This window comes from Solanum pennellii, chromosome 2, assembly GCF_001406875.1.
Source record: "Solanum pennellii chromosome 2, SPENNV200".
Classification (NCBI taxonomy): domain Eukaryota; kingdom Viridiplantae; phylum Streptophyta; class Magnoliopsida; order Solanales; family Solanaceae; genus Solanum; species Solanum pennellii.
The window spans coordinates 49,606,222-49,623,686 of NC_028638.1; the positions used below are offsets into that span (position 1 = coordinate 49,606,222).

General features: G+C 32.3%; 2 protein-coding genes across 2 annotated transcripts; one reads left to right on the top strand and one right to left on the bottom strand.

Moving 5' to 3' along the window:
• The first annotated feature begins 8,845 nt into the window (after nt 1-8,845).
• LOC107011440 lies at nt 8,846-11,614 on the top strand. The gene is made up of 5 exons (XM_015210949.2): nt 8,846-9,562; nt 9,686-9,743; nt 9,833-9,916; nt 10,014-10,149; nt 10,566-11,614. Exons 1-5 carry the CDS (start codon nt 8,935-8,937, stop codon nt 10,845-10,847), a joined length of 1,188 nt encoding a protein of 395 aa, XP_015066435.1. The 5' UTR covers nt 8,846-8,934; the 3' UTR covers nt 10,848-11,614.
• Nucleotides 11,615-14,558: 2,944 nt separating this feature from the next.
• LOC107011880 (ribosomal RNA-processing protein 14-C-like) lies at nt 14,559-16,059 on the bottom strand. The gene has a single exon (XM_015211555.2). The coding sequence runs from the start codon at nt 15,972-15,974 to the stop codon at nt 14,904-14,906; it is 1,071 nt and encodes a 356-aa protein (XP_015067041.1). The 5' UTR covers nt 15,975-16,059; the 3' UTR covers nt 14,559-14,903.
• Between the last annotated feature and the right edge of the window lie 1,406 nt (nt 16,060-17,465).

Consider the following 17,465-nt stretch of genomic DNA (forward strand, 5'->3'; position numbering starts at 1 on the left):
TATATATATATATATATATATTAAGTTGGAGTTAACCACTTTTGTCCCTTTTTAGTTATTTTCATTATGATTTAGTTTATTTTCTTATGTTTGAACATCTATGATTGATATACTTTTAAGTATTGTGTTATATATATATATATATATATAATATGATTAAGTTTTTTTGGTTTTTCGATTTTAATTTTTTAAAATCAAAATCAAATCAAAAAATCAAACAAAGTAAATTATAAATCCAAAATCAAATCAAAAATTCAAAATACCAATCCAAATTAAAATTTGATTTGATTTGATTTGGTTTTTCGTTTTAATCCAAATAGTTCACACCCCTAGATAAAACTATTACGATCCCTAACCAAGAGTAAATAAATTTTTAAATTTGTTATGTTTTAAAAATGATTTTTACTTTAAATAATTTGCTTGAAATTAAAGTGTCAATAAAAATAGTAATAATGGATCTTATTTGTTTATATATGTTTATTGCTATAGTTGAGGCTATATTGGAGAGTTTTTGGCTAAAATCTCCCCTCAATTATGACTCAAATTTAATGTACATTCTTATATTATCTAAGTGAGCAAAAAACATTCCTATACTATCAAAAAATAACAAGAATCACCCTTCAAGCTATTTTTGTTAAGTAACTAATTGAACCAATAAAAATAATTTTTTTTTAATTTGTTGGTCATGTATTAGCTACATCGAGAAGATCAATGTTACCTAAAAAGAATAAGGATATAGATAGAAAATGAATATTTTATTCTCATAATCTAAATTTTGTATGTTGTTAGTTTTTTTTATTTTTTTTTTGCATCAAGTAAATTGACTTGCAATAATACATAAGTTTTGAAATACTTATACAGTAGGATTCGATGGTTTGAAAGATTATGAGGAAAAAGTCAATTTTAAAATATTATGTGCAGCTATTTAGAGATTCTCTTTACTAAGAAATATATATAGTACGTATATACTATATAGACAATGCAATTCACATTTTATACAATATATAAAAATATTCGTAATTTAGTGAAATTACGTAGGCTTTTTGTTGTGAAAATTAAATAAAAATTACATTATTTGAAAATTTTAAAGTTGGAGTTGTATTTAGACATATTTTTTACAAAGAATATTCAGAATTTGAAATATTTTGTCTGTATATGATTTAAATTCCCAATTTCTAAAAGATAAAAAGATAATCCAACTTGACTAACTTAATCCTGTGTATATTCATTCGACTTGAAACGTTTTTTGATGATGGCATGAGTTTCTTTAAAAAATAGACAAAAGAATGAATTTTGTAATTTTTTGAATAGTAAAAGGATATTTTTTGTTCACTTTTATAACAGAAGAATGTACTTTAGATTCACGTCATAGTTGAGAAATGATTTTAGCCAAAAACTCCTATATTGGACTTAAATAAAGGTCCAATAGGATGTCAAAACATGAGCTAATTTTACTAGCTCAAGGTCCAATACGTGGCATAATGGCACTAAATCAACCAAAATATCCAATAAAACTTATTAGCACAAAATAAAATAAGATTGATTTGTAAGTCAAACAAATCAACAAATTAAAGCAAATGAGATTAACGTTTTGTTGGAACGACTTCTCTCGAACAAACAAAAAAAAGTTAAATCAATCAACTAGTTTCTAAAATGTTAGAGTTAAATTAAATAATTAACTTGATTCATTGTTGATCACTTCAATTTTTATCGATTTTATTAAATTTTAATCTTCTTTTTTCGAGTATTGATAGATTATAAGTAATACTAGAAAGGCGAAGCAAAATCTGATTTTCTAGCTAGTAACTAAATAAAAATGGTTCCCTCGCACTATGGAAAGGTAATTTTTGTTGGAGAAAAAGACAAAATAAAAGTTATTAGAATTTAATAATTGAGGAGGGTTCGTTTTATGATTTTATCCTACTAATTATTGATGAAAGTGATGCTACAAGATTTGGGGTGCCCAAATATATATTTATGGGCACAGTATTTTGCTAAGGACAGATTCAGTGTGTTTGTTATCAGTTGGACACTTGATACGAAAGGTCCCTTTCCTTGCTCTAATTTTATTTTATACATCTTCTGCACAAAACCCAGCACCATACATGTCTATCCTTGAAGATCGATGGCACATTGTCGCGTAGCTAGGCAGAGTTAGAAGCTTATGTACGAATTCAATAGTTACTTTTCACTCAAATTTTGTGTTCATATTTATAAAAATCTCAAAATTCAATATTATTACTAAATTCAAAACTCAGAAAGTTTGAATTAAACCTCTGAGACTCACGGAGAGAGTATGCATGAGTCTTATTAGTAGGGATAATTGTATAGAATGACAAACTAATAATGTAAAATAAATACAGTAGCTACTGTTTGATTTATTTGTGTTGCATAGCGAATTGTTTGTCAGTCGCCTCTCTCCCTCATATTCTCGTTCGCCACTCTCTCTCTCTCTCTCTATCGCTCGTCTCTCTCGCTTTATACAATAGAAATGTATAAATTGTGTTTCTGTTTGTATAAAGCGAGAGAAAATTGTATATACATATGCAAATACATATATCTCCGTCCTATACACATATAATTATACAATACAAATATTTCCCTGCCCAAGCCTCTTTTGCCTTTCTCTCTTTCTCGTTTTATACAAATTCAAACTGTATATAATTTCTCTCTTTCTCGTTATGTACAATTCGATTCAATTGTATATTCCCTGCCCAAGCCTATTTTGTCTTTCTCTCTTTCTCGTTTTATACAAATTCAAATTGTATATAATCGCCCTATACACTTATAATTATACAATACAAATATTTCCCTGCCCTAGTCTCTTTTGTCTTTCTCTCTTTCTCGTTTTATACAATTCAAATTGTATATAATATCTCTCTTTCTCGTTTTTATACAATTCGATTCAATTGTATATTCCTTTCCCAATTGTATAGCGAAATAGACATAACTTTCAGTTCTATATATATAGCGAATTATACATATTTATATTTATTATGAAGCATAATTATATAAATTTTGCTATAACATATAAATTTAAATTTTGTAATTTGCTATGTATGAAAGTCGCTCATATTAGTATTCATTAAGGCCCACAACATCAATTGTCTTTAATGTACTAACTGATTTTGCCCTTGGGCCTATGCCTTCTACAATGAATTAAGACCGATTTATAGGAAGCTACGTACATTTATGTAATCTTCTTTTCGTCCTTTTTATTTCCCCCTGTATTTTGTTTATGTCTTGAGGTAGTGGGAACACTATTTCATGTGTAGCTTTTAAGACAAAAAGAGGTCTCAACACCACTTTTATTAATATAACATTAAGGATTGTGGGGGATATAAGTATAAATATAACTAATTTAATACAAATTCTAACATGAAAGAGGACCGCCCATAACGTGCTAAATAATATCAGTCTTCATTAAATTGGGTAATGGGATTTTATAACTAGATTAACTTCCCCTCATCTAGCAAACTATTTACTATTTTTTTAAAATTAAAAAAATAAAGGTTATGTGAATCAAAATTTAGCTAACAGTTTTCCTCGTTAATTAAAAGTATGAGGAATTGAGTTTTCTTGGAAAATAAAAATAAATTCTTAATAAAAACACTTCCACTTCAAGCAAAATCAAATTAGTTAAATTAGTAAATCTCAAATATTATCAGAAATTTTATCATATCGATAGATAGAATGTACATCGAGCTGAGCTAGATAGTGCGATTCACCTTGCCTTTGCGACGTGTTGGCATTGGGTTGCCCAATACTAGGGTCATGTTGCATGTGATATGATGGCTTTAGTGAACTAATTTTATCCAAAATGGTGAGTGTGATTTGTCTCGAAAAATCTCTAAGTTGGTCACATGGGTAGGGCTAAAATTACTTTTTTTTAACATACAATTGGACCTCATCAAAGACCATAGCATATTTGACCGTAACACAAATTAAGATAATTCAAAGGCAAGGACAAATCAATAATAATGTTAAATTGGGCCACGATGGTGTGTCTTTTGCAAATTAAATGTACATGGTGCCTAAAGGACAATGCTCACTAGCCTTATCTTAGGTTGCTGGGCTAATTCATAAAAGTGTCATCATTAGAGGAGCAGTAGTTAGAAAAGATATATTTATTCCTAATAATTGTAATTTATAGAAATGGTTGAAAGACATGCATACACGTGTACATAACTAGTGTCATAAATACGAGCACAGTAAATTTAAAGAAAATTGTGATTAACACTCTAATTATATAAATCAAAATTTTGTAGAATTCAATTTTTTGATTGTATAAATACTTAATTTTTATATGTTTATCTTAGCTATTTGTATATGATTTATGAAAAAAATCACAATAAAATACCTTATTTAATATAGGCAGACGAAATAAATAAATAGAGTTCTAAAAATTCTTAAATGTATAAATATATAATTTATATATTTTTACCCTAGTTATATGTTCGCAAGCAAAATATAGAAAAAGACAAGCAAAAATACACCAATTCACGCGAAATATACAAATCAATGCCTCCATATCAGTTTGAACCATATCTACAAAGCACAATTATCATAAATAATAATAGCTATAAAAACTTTTGATGAAATATCAAATAATGAATTGTCCATTGCTAAAAAGAATTTTGAGAAAAGAACAAATCATAAAACATTTAGCTGTGTATCGGAATAAAATGTCTAGGCGAACGAACATGCGGGTTTCATATATACTTCTAAATTATAATAATATTGTACTCTCCATCGTACTTACACAATGATATGAGTTAAGGCAATTATTAATTCCTCTTTCAAATAATTTAAGGATAACTTTTTTTTCTCTCTATTTATGGAGAAAAAGAAAATAAGACAAATATAAAAGAAAATTCCTACTGCTAGAGCCTTACATGTGCATATATATATATATATATATATATGACAACTTTGACATTTTCCTAATTATATGACCACTTCTTTTTTCTGCCAGATCATGCGTCTTTAAACTTTGAGAGTACATTTACTAATAATAATTTCATTTTATTTTGTTTATCTACTTTCTAATCCATTTTTAAAATATCAATTATTTTTTTAGCAATCTCAAAGGGTATTATTTGACGTATTTTCAGTCTTGTGTTTTTTTGGAAATTTAGGATAATCAGCATTTGATACAACTACTGACCCAACTTTTGTCCTTCAGGTGAGCAATCTGTACACACTGGGTAATTTAAAGATCACAAATTAATCCCTGTTCATTATGAGACCTTGTATTTTTAATTTAACATCACAAATTTAAAAGATATTTTTATGTTATTTTTAAATTATATTGACGTAAAAAATAAATTAAAACAAAAAGAGTACAACTTATGGAGTCATTTACCGAATGACGGAGAAAGCAGTGGCGTAGCCACTTAGTGTCAAGGGTGGACACCTTTCATCGGAAAAAAAAATAGCATATATACAAATAAAATGGTATACGAAATGATTAAATAATCTATTTTGGACACTCTTAACATAACAAGTTGCTGTTTTTGAACACTATTTAAAAAAAATCTGATTCCGCCACTAGGAGAAAGATACCCAACTAAAAGATAATATAGTAGCATAGGACAATTTTAGACAATTTTGAAAAAATTACAAGTTGAAATGTTGCAAGTCATAAAACCTCAATGTAACATAGGAAATATGGACCAAAAAAATGGACCATTGGAGGATGTTGTCATGATAGTATATATGGTCCAACAATGTTAGAAGGATACAATAATGTGATACTTTATGAGAATGATTGATCATAGTAAAAACTTTTTACATTTTGACTACTTGTTAATAATTATATGTTATTTTTGGACAAATCATGATATATATAATTTACTCTGTATCGTTCTAATTCTATAGAATATCCCCTAATGAAATTGGCTGTGAGGAAAATGTACATGTATATATCATTGGTTGGCCGTTTTCCTAATAGGAAAAGAATATAGAAAAGAATTTACGAGGAAGCTAGATACATATAATTGTATGTTAATTTCTTAATAAATATATGAACAATTAGATAAGATATCATCTACCAAATAAAAAATATCATGTGTTAATGTCTTTGAACTATAGTTGCCTTGATCATCATTATTGATTAGATGCAATTATATATGTGGGACTTGCACATGGCTTGTTTCGTTTTTTCCTTGAAATCTAATGTGATTACCATCCACTAATCAGTGTTTTAGGTGATTGACATTAACTAGCTGCCTTTATTTCATTGGGGAGATAAATTAAATACTAATTAAAACGCTAATTAATTACTTCTACTTTTAATTCTTACCTCTTCAAACATGCTTAGAGCCAACATTAATTAAATTTGGTTTTTGTTTTCTTAGGCTTTGGTCCTTGTTATTTGTATTTTAAAACTTCTTTACTCACATTAACAAAATTAATTAATTCCATCATTATAAAAATTATTTGTCCAAGTTACCAGCATTAGATTTGCTTGCAATTTAAGGGAAAAAAATTCATAGAGAAATGGAAAGGTACTAGTGATAGGAACAAGGCACCAAAAAATGGATCACTCTTGCAGTTAAATCATTTTTGATATCTACAAAATATATTATTTTCATGTACTAACATTTACTGTTCCCAAGAAATATATACATTTCTTATTTATTGATTTCAACTTCAGACTTGCATAGTGGACTTTGATGCTGGAAGTGTGAATACGTATATATAACCTAATATTGATAATAATACTTATTATTTAAAAAATAAAAGAATATTGAATCATTTAATTACACTTGCATACCAAACGTGACTCGAGAAGTAATATTATAATTATGGCAAACAAATATTAACACATGTAATTACTATCATAATTAGAGTAATATTATAATTATGGCAAACAAATGTTAACACATGTAATTACTATCATAATTAGAGCTGCTAATTGAACTGATCGAATGGATAATAAATTTTAAGTTATCGATTGGTTCACTTTGGACTAAGAATTCATTGATGATTATCGAGCCATGTATTAATTCCACCATTTTATACTCTCTTATTTTATTTTTGCTCACCAATATATTGATCTCCCATTAAATAAAATAATTTTTCTAACCCTACTTAAGCTGGTAATTTAGTTAATTAAAAATCACAATGAAACACAAAAGAGAGTCTAAATTTTGAGAGTCCACACACATTAGTATTTACTCAATAAGTATACTTGCGATAAAAATGTAAGTAAGATAATTCTTAAGGGGTTAAGGATTATCTATTCCCGCACCGATAAACCATTAACTATAAAATTTTAATCCGTTTATCAAGAACCATTAATTTGATAATCCAATACGAATAAGTCAATTTTACAGTTGGCTTATCTATTGTAATTTGATTTTGAACCGCCCTAACCATAGTCCATAATTATTATGTAAACAAGTTATTTTGCACTATAATTTTCAAATAAAACCAATTCTCATCCGTCCAAATTTTTTGTGGACAAAATTAAATAATAATCATATTGATAGTCAACAAGAGAAAACACATATCTGATAGAATAATCGAGACGCGAAGGAACTAATTTTGACACCAACAACACCATAGGAATGATTATGCTTGCGTGCGTAGACTACGGACAAGGAGAATAAGATTCTTATATTCAAAAATAAGAGAATCTTTAAACCATGAGGAAATTACATAATCAGCTTCATCTTCAATACTTTAAAGCTGGCTCTGCTACTTGTTAAGGGGAAATGACACCCTGTTCCCTTAATCTTTCTCTTCGTTGGCACCACGCGTTTTAACGATTTCTATTATAAATCCAAAATTATATTCTTCTCTAACTGCCCAATCTCTAACTAATATTATTCTTTAATCCATGCCTTTTCACTTTTTAATATTTTTTTCATTAAAACTAATAACGACAGGTTTTTTAGAGGCTCTACATGAGATATCCTTGTCCTCAGGTGATCTCCTAAAAAGGTGCATTATTTAGATGAAATAATTTACTACTAATAGTAGAAGTGGTTATATCTTGAATTAAAATGTCAACTTTGACAAAAATGTGGTTAAACAAACCCCTTTTGGAGAGTTTAATAAAGCCAACAACTAAGTTAATTTTTACCAACTAAAATTGGTATGGTATGGAACAATAACAATCTTAAATAAGTTAACGTTGACTATATGAATTCTCACCGATCATATCTCTTGGTTTTTGTTGTAACCATCATTTCTAAATAACAGTAAAGTAAAATAACAATTTCAACTTGGTATGTTGAGGTATAAATTAAAGGGAAGAAAGAAAAGGAAAATACAAGCCAGCTCTAAAGGCAAGAGCAATGATTGGTCATTTTCTGGACCCTAAAACTTCACGCCCACTCCAGCTCGCTAGGAATTTTTCGAACTTGGCTGGGCTGCCTAAGAAAAAGAAAGGTCCCTGACTTGCTGGCACCACTTTAGTTCATTCAATACCCTTATCGTTGCCAAATCGTTCTGTACTTACTTTTTTCGAAGAAAAAAAAAGTTCAAATTTACCCCTCGACTTTTGACTACGGGTTAAACTGCAAAACTGAAGCTTTTTCCCTAACAACATGATATTATTAGACGAAACGTCTAGTTAAGGGCAAAAGTAGGCGATTATTAACATACAGTATAGTCCTAAAAATGCAGGGTAAGGATTGAGTCACTGTCATATCCTCGTGGTCACTTTAAACAGCAGAAAGTGCCAACCTCACAAGAAATGAAGTCTAATGTATGGCAGACTCCAACCTCTCCATGTTACAAATTTTCAATTTTCCCTTTATACCCCTGTCCCTACCCCCCACCCCACCCCATTGCTTTATTTTTCTCTATAAAACCCTCTCACATTCTTTCCCAAATTCTCTCATTTCTTAATCCTTAGCTTTGATCATCACCTACTCAACACAAAAGAAAAAAAAAAAGCCTCTCTCCCAAAAACAATTAAAGATGTGTAATTCCAAAACTAAACTGCAGAGCAGCGCACAAACTCTCTCACAAATTAATGGCCGCCCTGTTCTTCAACCACATAGCAATATAGTTCCTCTTTACGAACGCCGCAACTCGCTTAAAAAGACAACACACACTGCTGCACCTGTTACTGCAAATGGAAGTACTAAAGTCAAGACGAGTTCATCAACAACTCCACCGGTCTCACCTAAAATGAAGTCGCCAAGACTACCAGCTATTAAGAGAGGGAATAACATTGATCCTAATGGCTTGAGTTCAAGTGCTGAGAAAATTGTGACACCCAAAGGGACTGCTAATAAAGCCCCAATTCTGTTAAAGAAGCCTAAGAAAAGCAGCGGGGGCTTAGCCTCACCCTCTTCTGTGGAGAATTCTTCGTTGAAATATTCTTCTTCCTTGATAGTCGAGGCTCCGGGAAGCATAGCAGCAGCAAGAAGGGAACAAGTAGCAATTGCACAAGTGCAGAGGAAAATGAAAATTGCGCATTATGGAAGAACAAAATCAGCCAAGTATGAAGGAAAAGTATCTTCTCTTGACCCTTCCTTCGCCTCAGCAGTTATCCCTAATCCTAGAGAGGACAAAAGATGCAGCTTTATCACACCTAATTCAGGTAAAAAGCACCTCAATTCTACACTTAAAGGGCAATTAAGTACTATATTCTAACACAAGACACACAAATTACGGCTTTTCAATAAATAGGACTAAAGTTCTTGTTGTTTTCTTGTGTTTTCAGACCCACTATATATTGCATACCATGATGAAGAATGGGGAGTTCCAGTCCATGATGATAAGTAAGAATCGGTTTTTTCCCCTGTTTTTCTGCTTTCTGCATATTTATCAGGTTCGTTCTTGGACTAATTTCCTTGTTTTACCTACTCAGTCTGCTTTTTGAATTGCTGGTATTAACTGGTGCACAAGTTGGATCAGACTGGACTTCAGTTTTAAAGAAAAGGCAAGAATTCAGGTAGGTTTTGCTCTATTTTTAACTGATTCTTGATTAACATTTTCAAAAAAAAAAAACAGAGGCCCTAACCTGTATTATGCATTCTACTTTCCTCCAGGGATGCCTTTTCAGGATTTGATCCAGAAATTGTTTCGAAGTACAATGAAAAGAAGATAACTTCAACAAGTGTCGAATATGGTATAGAGCTTAGCCAAATCCGAGGAGCTGTCGACAACTCTACCAGAATTTTAGAGGTAATAATAATATAGTATGAACACTGTAAAGGATTTTAAGAACTGATTTAACTTTTCAACTGTCCATTCTTTTTCAATGTCTTTCAATAATTCCCAACATTTCTGTTAAGAATGACATTATGATACCCTAATTGGAAGCATAGATGGTAAAACAGGTTTTGAATTAATTAATCTTCCCACCGTGCATGGACCTAACAACTGTTAAGTAACACAATCACATGGGCCATATGGAATAAGTATTGCATAACTGGCCTTGACAAGTACAACCATAAAATAAGATTAGTCTAATTAAATAAATGTTTAGGCTTAAGAAATAGTAAACATATATATATTGTTACATTCCTATGATTCTTAAATAAAAATTTGGAAAGTGGGGATCATCCAAGTGTATGATTATTTTCTTGAATATATTACAGATTAAGAAGACATTTGGTTCGTTCGACAAGTATCTGTGGGGATTCGTGAACAACAAGCCCATTGCAACACAATACAAGGCATGCAACAAAATCCCAGTGAAGACTTCAAAATCAGAAACCATAAGTAAAGACATGGTCAAAAGAGGGTTCCGCTATGTCGGCCCCACCGTTATACACTCGTTCATGCAGGCAGCCGGACTCACCAACGACCACCTGATCGCCTGTCCACGACATCTCCAGTGTGTGGCATTGGCAACTCAACCTGCACCCCCTGCCCTATAATTTACCTTTTATCAACTACTCTACTAAGCCATAGTTTTAAGTTAGCAAACAAAAGTTGTTGAGGAAACCTAGTTGAGATTGTCTAACAATATTCTACCTTCTTTTTTTTTTTGGGGTGATGAATTTAGATGTTTTAAGTGATTTTATTTGATGATGTAAGATATTGAGTTGGTTAAATGTATAGAAAGTAGAAAGGAATAAAGTAAGGATGGTATAGATATGGGGGGACAGGAAGCATGTGCAGGGTGGGCAGGGGAATGCCAGTTGCATGTGCCATTTGATTTAATTTTGTGTGGGCACTGACCACCACCACCATCAGCAGCAAAAGCCATCACTGCACCACTATTTACTTGCACTTGCGTGCCTTTGAACAGTGACTTGTCTTTCAAGGATAAGATCATCAAGTACACAGAGGAGGAGCCTTTGTTTCCCCCAATTATAGGCCCTTCATTCCTGTTGCTGCAGGGAATAAATAGTGGATGATTTATTCCCTGCATCATTCAACAAAAATGAAGCCACGTGCAGCACCTTAACACAAAAGTAAAGGGGCATTAGTTTGGTTATGTTTGTTGCCCCATCTTTGATATGTTAACTTGACAGAGAGGCAAGCACAAAGTGCCTTGCAGTATGTATCATATGTTTAGTGTGGAATTTTGAGTGTTTTTTCTTTGGCCTTGGCCTTCTTTTTTTCTTCTTATGGGGATTGTAATTCTATTATGGATTTTAGTGGCTATCAAGATATTTTATGGATGCACTTTTCTGGATTCTGTTCAATTTGATAAGTTAAGCATCTTCTTCTACATCACATGTGCTTCTCAGCTTTTAAAAGTCACTTTGATGGATCAGATGGTAAAAGCAAAGCATATTCCCCATACATGTGCACATGGGATGTATAGCTCAGCAGTTCATTGCTTTTCTTTGCACCATTTGAAAGTGGATTGGAAATAAAATCTTAAAGTAAAGGCTCTCTTGTGCAGGCAAACAACACTTAATTTAGTTGAGGTTACGTAACAAATATTCAAAGTTGAAGTAAAAAAGTTTGGAAGTTGACATAGTTTTTTCACATGAATTTCACTTGAAAAAGTTTGGCGCTTGTCAACAGTGTTTCTCTGCTATCATTGATATGCAAACAATATGTATGTCTAGCAGGAAAATAGGTAAACAGATGCAAGACAAGAAGAACTTGGACAGGTTCTGGGCTGCGGAGATAGGAACTACTAGAAATTCCCAGTGAAAGCGAGAACTAACTTCGCGCATACAAGCACAAGAAACCACAATGATAACAGAAGATTGAAAACATAAAATGCCTGTGTGGTGCTTTGAAAGCCACAAGATCCTGCAAAGCTGTTAAGAAGTGTTCATAAAAATGAAGAAAGTTAAAGCATAAAACGAAATGAAGCTCATCAGATGGGTAATTGATTTCCATCAAAAAAGAAGTTGGAAAATAACTCCTCAGCAAGAGATACGAGCAGTAATGTCCTACAATCGAACTCCATGAATATTGCAGTTTAGGCAATATTAGCAAATGTGAAAGAGAAGGTGCAAAAAAGGGAAACTGGATGTGGCTGAAGGAACTCACTCACAGTATTGGATGCCTCTCATCTAATTTATTTCTGCTTAATCTTCAATACAAATATCACCTTTATGCATTAGAAAACATCTCATTAAAGCACAAAGCACAGAAAGCATAAAAGGTCTCAGTTCTTGGCATCCCAATTGGATCCAACTGAACCTGCTGACCAAACAAAACAAATTCCAAGTACAATTGACAAACTAGAGATCTTTCACAACTCAAAACTTTAAGCACTTGGAACATCATATACTGCACAAAGGATGAACAACCAGTTCATAAGCTTCAATTAGTAGACGGCAACTAAACTAAATACTTGCATAAAAAGAGGTAAGAAAATATAGCTAGCCTTTTAATTGCACTTTGTAATTAAACCCTACTATAGCTTGACGGTTTCTGCACTTTACTATTACTACTTGGAGTTATGCTGCTGCACTAACTGCAATGTTGCAGTAGTTCGCTAGCTATACCCCAGAAGTTTGTGGGAGATTTGATACAGCAGCATATTGAGAATTCTGAGTGAAACTCAAAATTTGAGTATTGAAAAGAGATTGGAAATAGGAAAGTGGATAAGCAATGAAGAATATGAGGTTGAGAATTTGTGTTTGATCCTCTAAGCATGAACCGAAAGAACAGAACAAGCATAAAAGGTAGCATTACAATCAATCAAAAGGTTTAGGCTCTCTTTACCTTCATAAAGATGATGCTCGGCCCAGCTTGTGCATTGTTCGACTATATTTCTGGTCACCTGCTACCTCTCACCAAAACAAGTATTTGGGTGACTTGCCTCAAAAGCTTAGACAAATAAGAAGAAAATACCTAAAAAAGAAATTGTCTATGTTGGAATTTGGACTATGTTCTCCTTTTTCATCTCATCTAAATTGACAATCAGGACACACCCTCAGCCCTTAAGTGCTTGAGCTCTCCCTTCACAACAATAATAAAGAACATATTCATCTAATCTACAAATCATCTATTTTTGATCCAATGGTATCGTATCTCGCGATTTATCTTAACATGTTTGATTCATCATCAGTTAACAGCATCCGTCTACACCTTCGCTACATTACAATGAAATCCCTGTTTGTTTAACTAAACTATGAAGGTGCATTTACATTGAAAGCTGCATACTGGAATTTCAACTATAATGTGTCAATGACTGGTGTATGGCCATGGAAACACATTACTCTTACCACGTGTAAGCTCCGAAGCTCAGTGAGCCCAGGTTGTTAGCTACACCTTGCTAAACTGGCACTTAAGTGAAGGCTGCATATTGAAATTTCAATTATAATGTGTAAATGATTGTGGTGTTGCCTTGGAAACATGTTACACTTAGCACATGTAAGTTGTGAATCTCAGTGAGCCCACGTTGTTAACTTCGCCTTGCTTAACTAACACTTTTAGTGTAGGGGTCAAGTTGCTAAGGTGTGTGCACCTTCACGTCTTCAAGGACAGAACAGCATATTTGATATATATAGCTTAATTATAATTTTTCTATATTGAACAAATATTTATTATTTGCATTTATACCAACAGTTTTAGCATTAAAATTCTATTTTCTAATTTATTTATTTTTTAAAAAATGGTACTTTTCTACGCTAATCCCTATGTGCACTTTTCGCTTAAAGCTCCACCAGACTATTCCAATTTTTTAATTTTTTTTTGACTTAATTCGTATCATATCACAAAACAATACATGGGTTGTATTGAAACCTTCTATACAAATGTACTCCCAATTTCACTTCTCTATGACTAGATTGAGTCTAGGATATCAATAATAGAGATGGTCTCATTTGAGTATCAGACAATTCCAATTTCTTTTGCATTTCCCGATTTTAATTACTTTGTCGTTACTAACTACAAGTACAGAGGCCGCATTTGAGCATTGAAGATACTATCATCTAATAATCATGAGTGCTACAAAGTAAAGATAATCTTACTATAAGCAGTAGCTTAGCTTCTCAAAGGATTCTTAAATCTACTATTGACATCAGGTCACGGACACTTGGGCATAAGTTGGCATATCTCTCAAGGGTGTAGCTACGTTTTGAAATATCAGGAACATGCGTCGATTTAACATGTGAAACATTTGTTCATAAAAGAGATACGGACAATACCAAATATGATCTAGAGCAAAAAGATCCACAGTCAATCTCATATTTGTTCCATTTCCACAGCTGTTTGAGAAATGTTTGCATACAATATGTTCCAATCAAACTAATGATATTTGGGTGACAAGCATATATTATAATGCTAACTTCATGAAAACAAATCATGAACTAACATGTTACTATGAATCAACAATGCTCAATCCTAAACCAGTTGGGATAGGCTAATTAGCCAACATATAACTACTGAATAGAAAAAGCTTAAACTTGACTAGCACAGAATTAGCAAAAGATTTCAGACCAAACACAAAACTCTCTCCAAATGAGAGAGCAGCTAAATTCAAAATAAGAAGCCATAAGAAAGAGTTCATGACCAGTTTAGCTTTTATCCTGAGTAATGTAGCCTTCCTTTCGCCCCTCAAAGCCCGGCCTCATGAGCTTCTTTTCCCTTTTGGCAATCTTCCTCATCTTCTTCTCCTTGGCTTTGCCAGCAATGTTATCCCTTCTCTTCTGCTGTCGCTCATTCTTCATCTTCTCCGTAGTCTGAATTCTTTCCTTCCACTTCTCAGAACTCTTCTCTTTCTTTCTCTTATCCTTCTTCAAACTCTCCTTCAACAACTTAGGGTTATCAAACACCTTCAATCCCATTGCCTTGTTTGCTGCTGCCTTCCATGCTTCTTTATCCGCCAGCGTCTTATTCTCCCTCTTCACCTCTTCCAGCCTCTTCAGTCTTTCCAACTCTTTAGGTTTGGATACTTTCTTCTTCTTCTTTTTCTTGTCATAGTCGTCTCCTAATTTAACTTTCCCAAACTCTATGTCCTTTTCCATTGAAGTATCTTCTCCATTGTCGTCTTCACCCCTCTTTCTCTTCTTACCATCGGATTTCTCTAAAGATGCATCCTTTTCACTCCTCTTGCGCTGATTAAATTTGTTTCTCTCCGAACTCTCGCCATCACCCCGGTTACCGCGGAGCATTTCGATTTTTCTGTGTAGCCTACGCCTCAACTCTTCGTAAGTACCAGAGGAGTTATCGTTGTTAGGATTATCGTTTTCCTCCAAATTAATAGGCGTAGGTTCACCATGATCCTCCTCGCCGGAATCATCCTCGTCTGTTTTTTGCTTTTTCTGAAGGGATTGTTCGAGGAGGCCGACAGTAGAGGACTGTTCTTTCTTCTCGGGGTCAAGCCGGTTGCGGCGGGCGAGTTTGAGATTCTCCCTGGATTGTTTCTTCAATGAAGCTTTGGCGGCTTTGGGAAGGCCTCGATACCAGGTATCGGGTTCATCTTTAGGGAGGTAGAATCTAGGAGGAATTAGGTCAATCAACTTGTCGAAGAAGAGCCTGTTATCCCGGATTAGGGCTTTCAAATCTATTGTGGTGCTGGCGGTTACGGCGGTAGCGTCCGCCGTATCTTCGGCGGAGATGGTGGTGGACTTCTGTTTCTTCTTCATTGCGGCTAGGTTGGATTGACAATTACAACTAGCAAACCGCGTTTTTTTGGAGGAAATTTTTTTGCAGATATACGCCTAATATGGAAGAGGAAAATTTTGGGCTCAATGTTGTAAAATCAGAAAATATTGGCTTGTCCGGTTTCATGGGCTGGAACAATATGGGCAATGAGCCCAAACATAAGTAATGGATTGCTTTTGAAGTGTCATAAATAGCCCAAATACAGGTAATTTGTCAATCCGTCCAGAATTTTAAGTGTTAGGCTCAAAATAATTTGAATAATTTTAAGTGTTAGGCTCAAAATAATTTGAATTGAATTCAATCTCAACTCATTCAGGTCTTCATCTATTTTAAGAGAATCCTCCATCGAACTTGATTTAATCTTCAATTTTAACCCGTTTTAAGACTCTTTATTTGCATTACTTGTAGTGTATATTCATATATCGAAGATATAAATTGATATTTATTTATATTTTTTAAGATTTATTTATCATTTGTAATTAAATAAAAAATAAAAAATCTTTAGTTGAAAATTAAATTATGATTATAAAAGTCAAATAGCAACATGTTAAAATTATTGAGATTAAACGGATCATAACCCTATCGATTTTTATCATTTTTTAGTCCAACCCATTTTGAGCCCAAATCAAACTTGCCCGGGTTATAATTGAACTCAATTTTTATTTCAATCCATTTAAATATCTTTAATTTTAGTTCAAACCATCCGTTTGACATTCCTAATTGCTAGAATGAAGATTTTGAAGTTATGTATTCAATATTTTAGAAAATATAAGTTATTATAGTTACAATAGTGTTCTTGACAAGTTATTATTTCATATTAAATAAAATTGTAAATATTAATACAGAGTTTGAACTATAAATGTAAGATTCCCTAGGTAAAAATATGGCTTCCCCACAAAACTAGGTTAGGGATCTATTTTTTGGATAGTATTATCAAATAATAAGCAATATAAATTATATTTATTTGTCATGAAATAAAATGCATTGATGGATTATACGAATTTTCATTATTTATATCACTTTATTGCAGATCCATCTTAACCAATTTCTGAAACATCCTCTTACATAGGCATACCAAATAAAGTCTTAGTGGTATAAGGTATTCTTATACCTAGATTGACTATATAAAACCAAACCAAATACAATTTATTATTGAAGCAATTGTCCTAATATGGTTATTTTGCGAGAACAAAATTTAAGTATCGAATATAAGCAATACTTTTTTTTGTAGCTGAAATGTTATGCCAATTTTCTTTATTTATTTTAAAAAAAAGAATTATTGATTTGACTGGTAATACGTGAAAAAATAAATCGAAATATTTTATTGAAATATATCATATCTTTTTACCTTAATAGATCTATGCATATTCGGTATTATAACCCCAATCATAATTAATACTAAATTCTTAAAAAATAATATATATATAATTCAGTCCTTTTATCGTATATTTCCTCCGTTTACTTTTAATTGT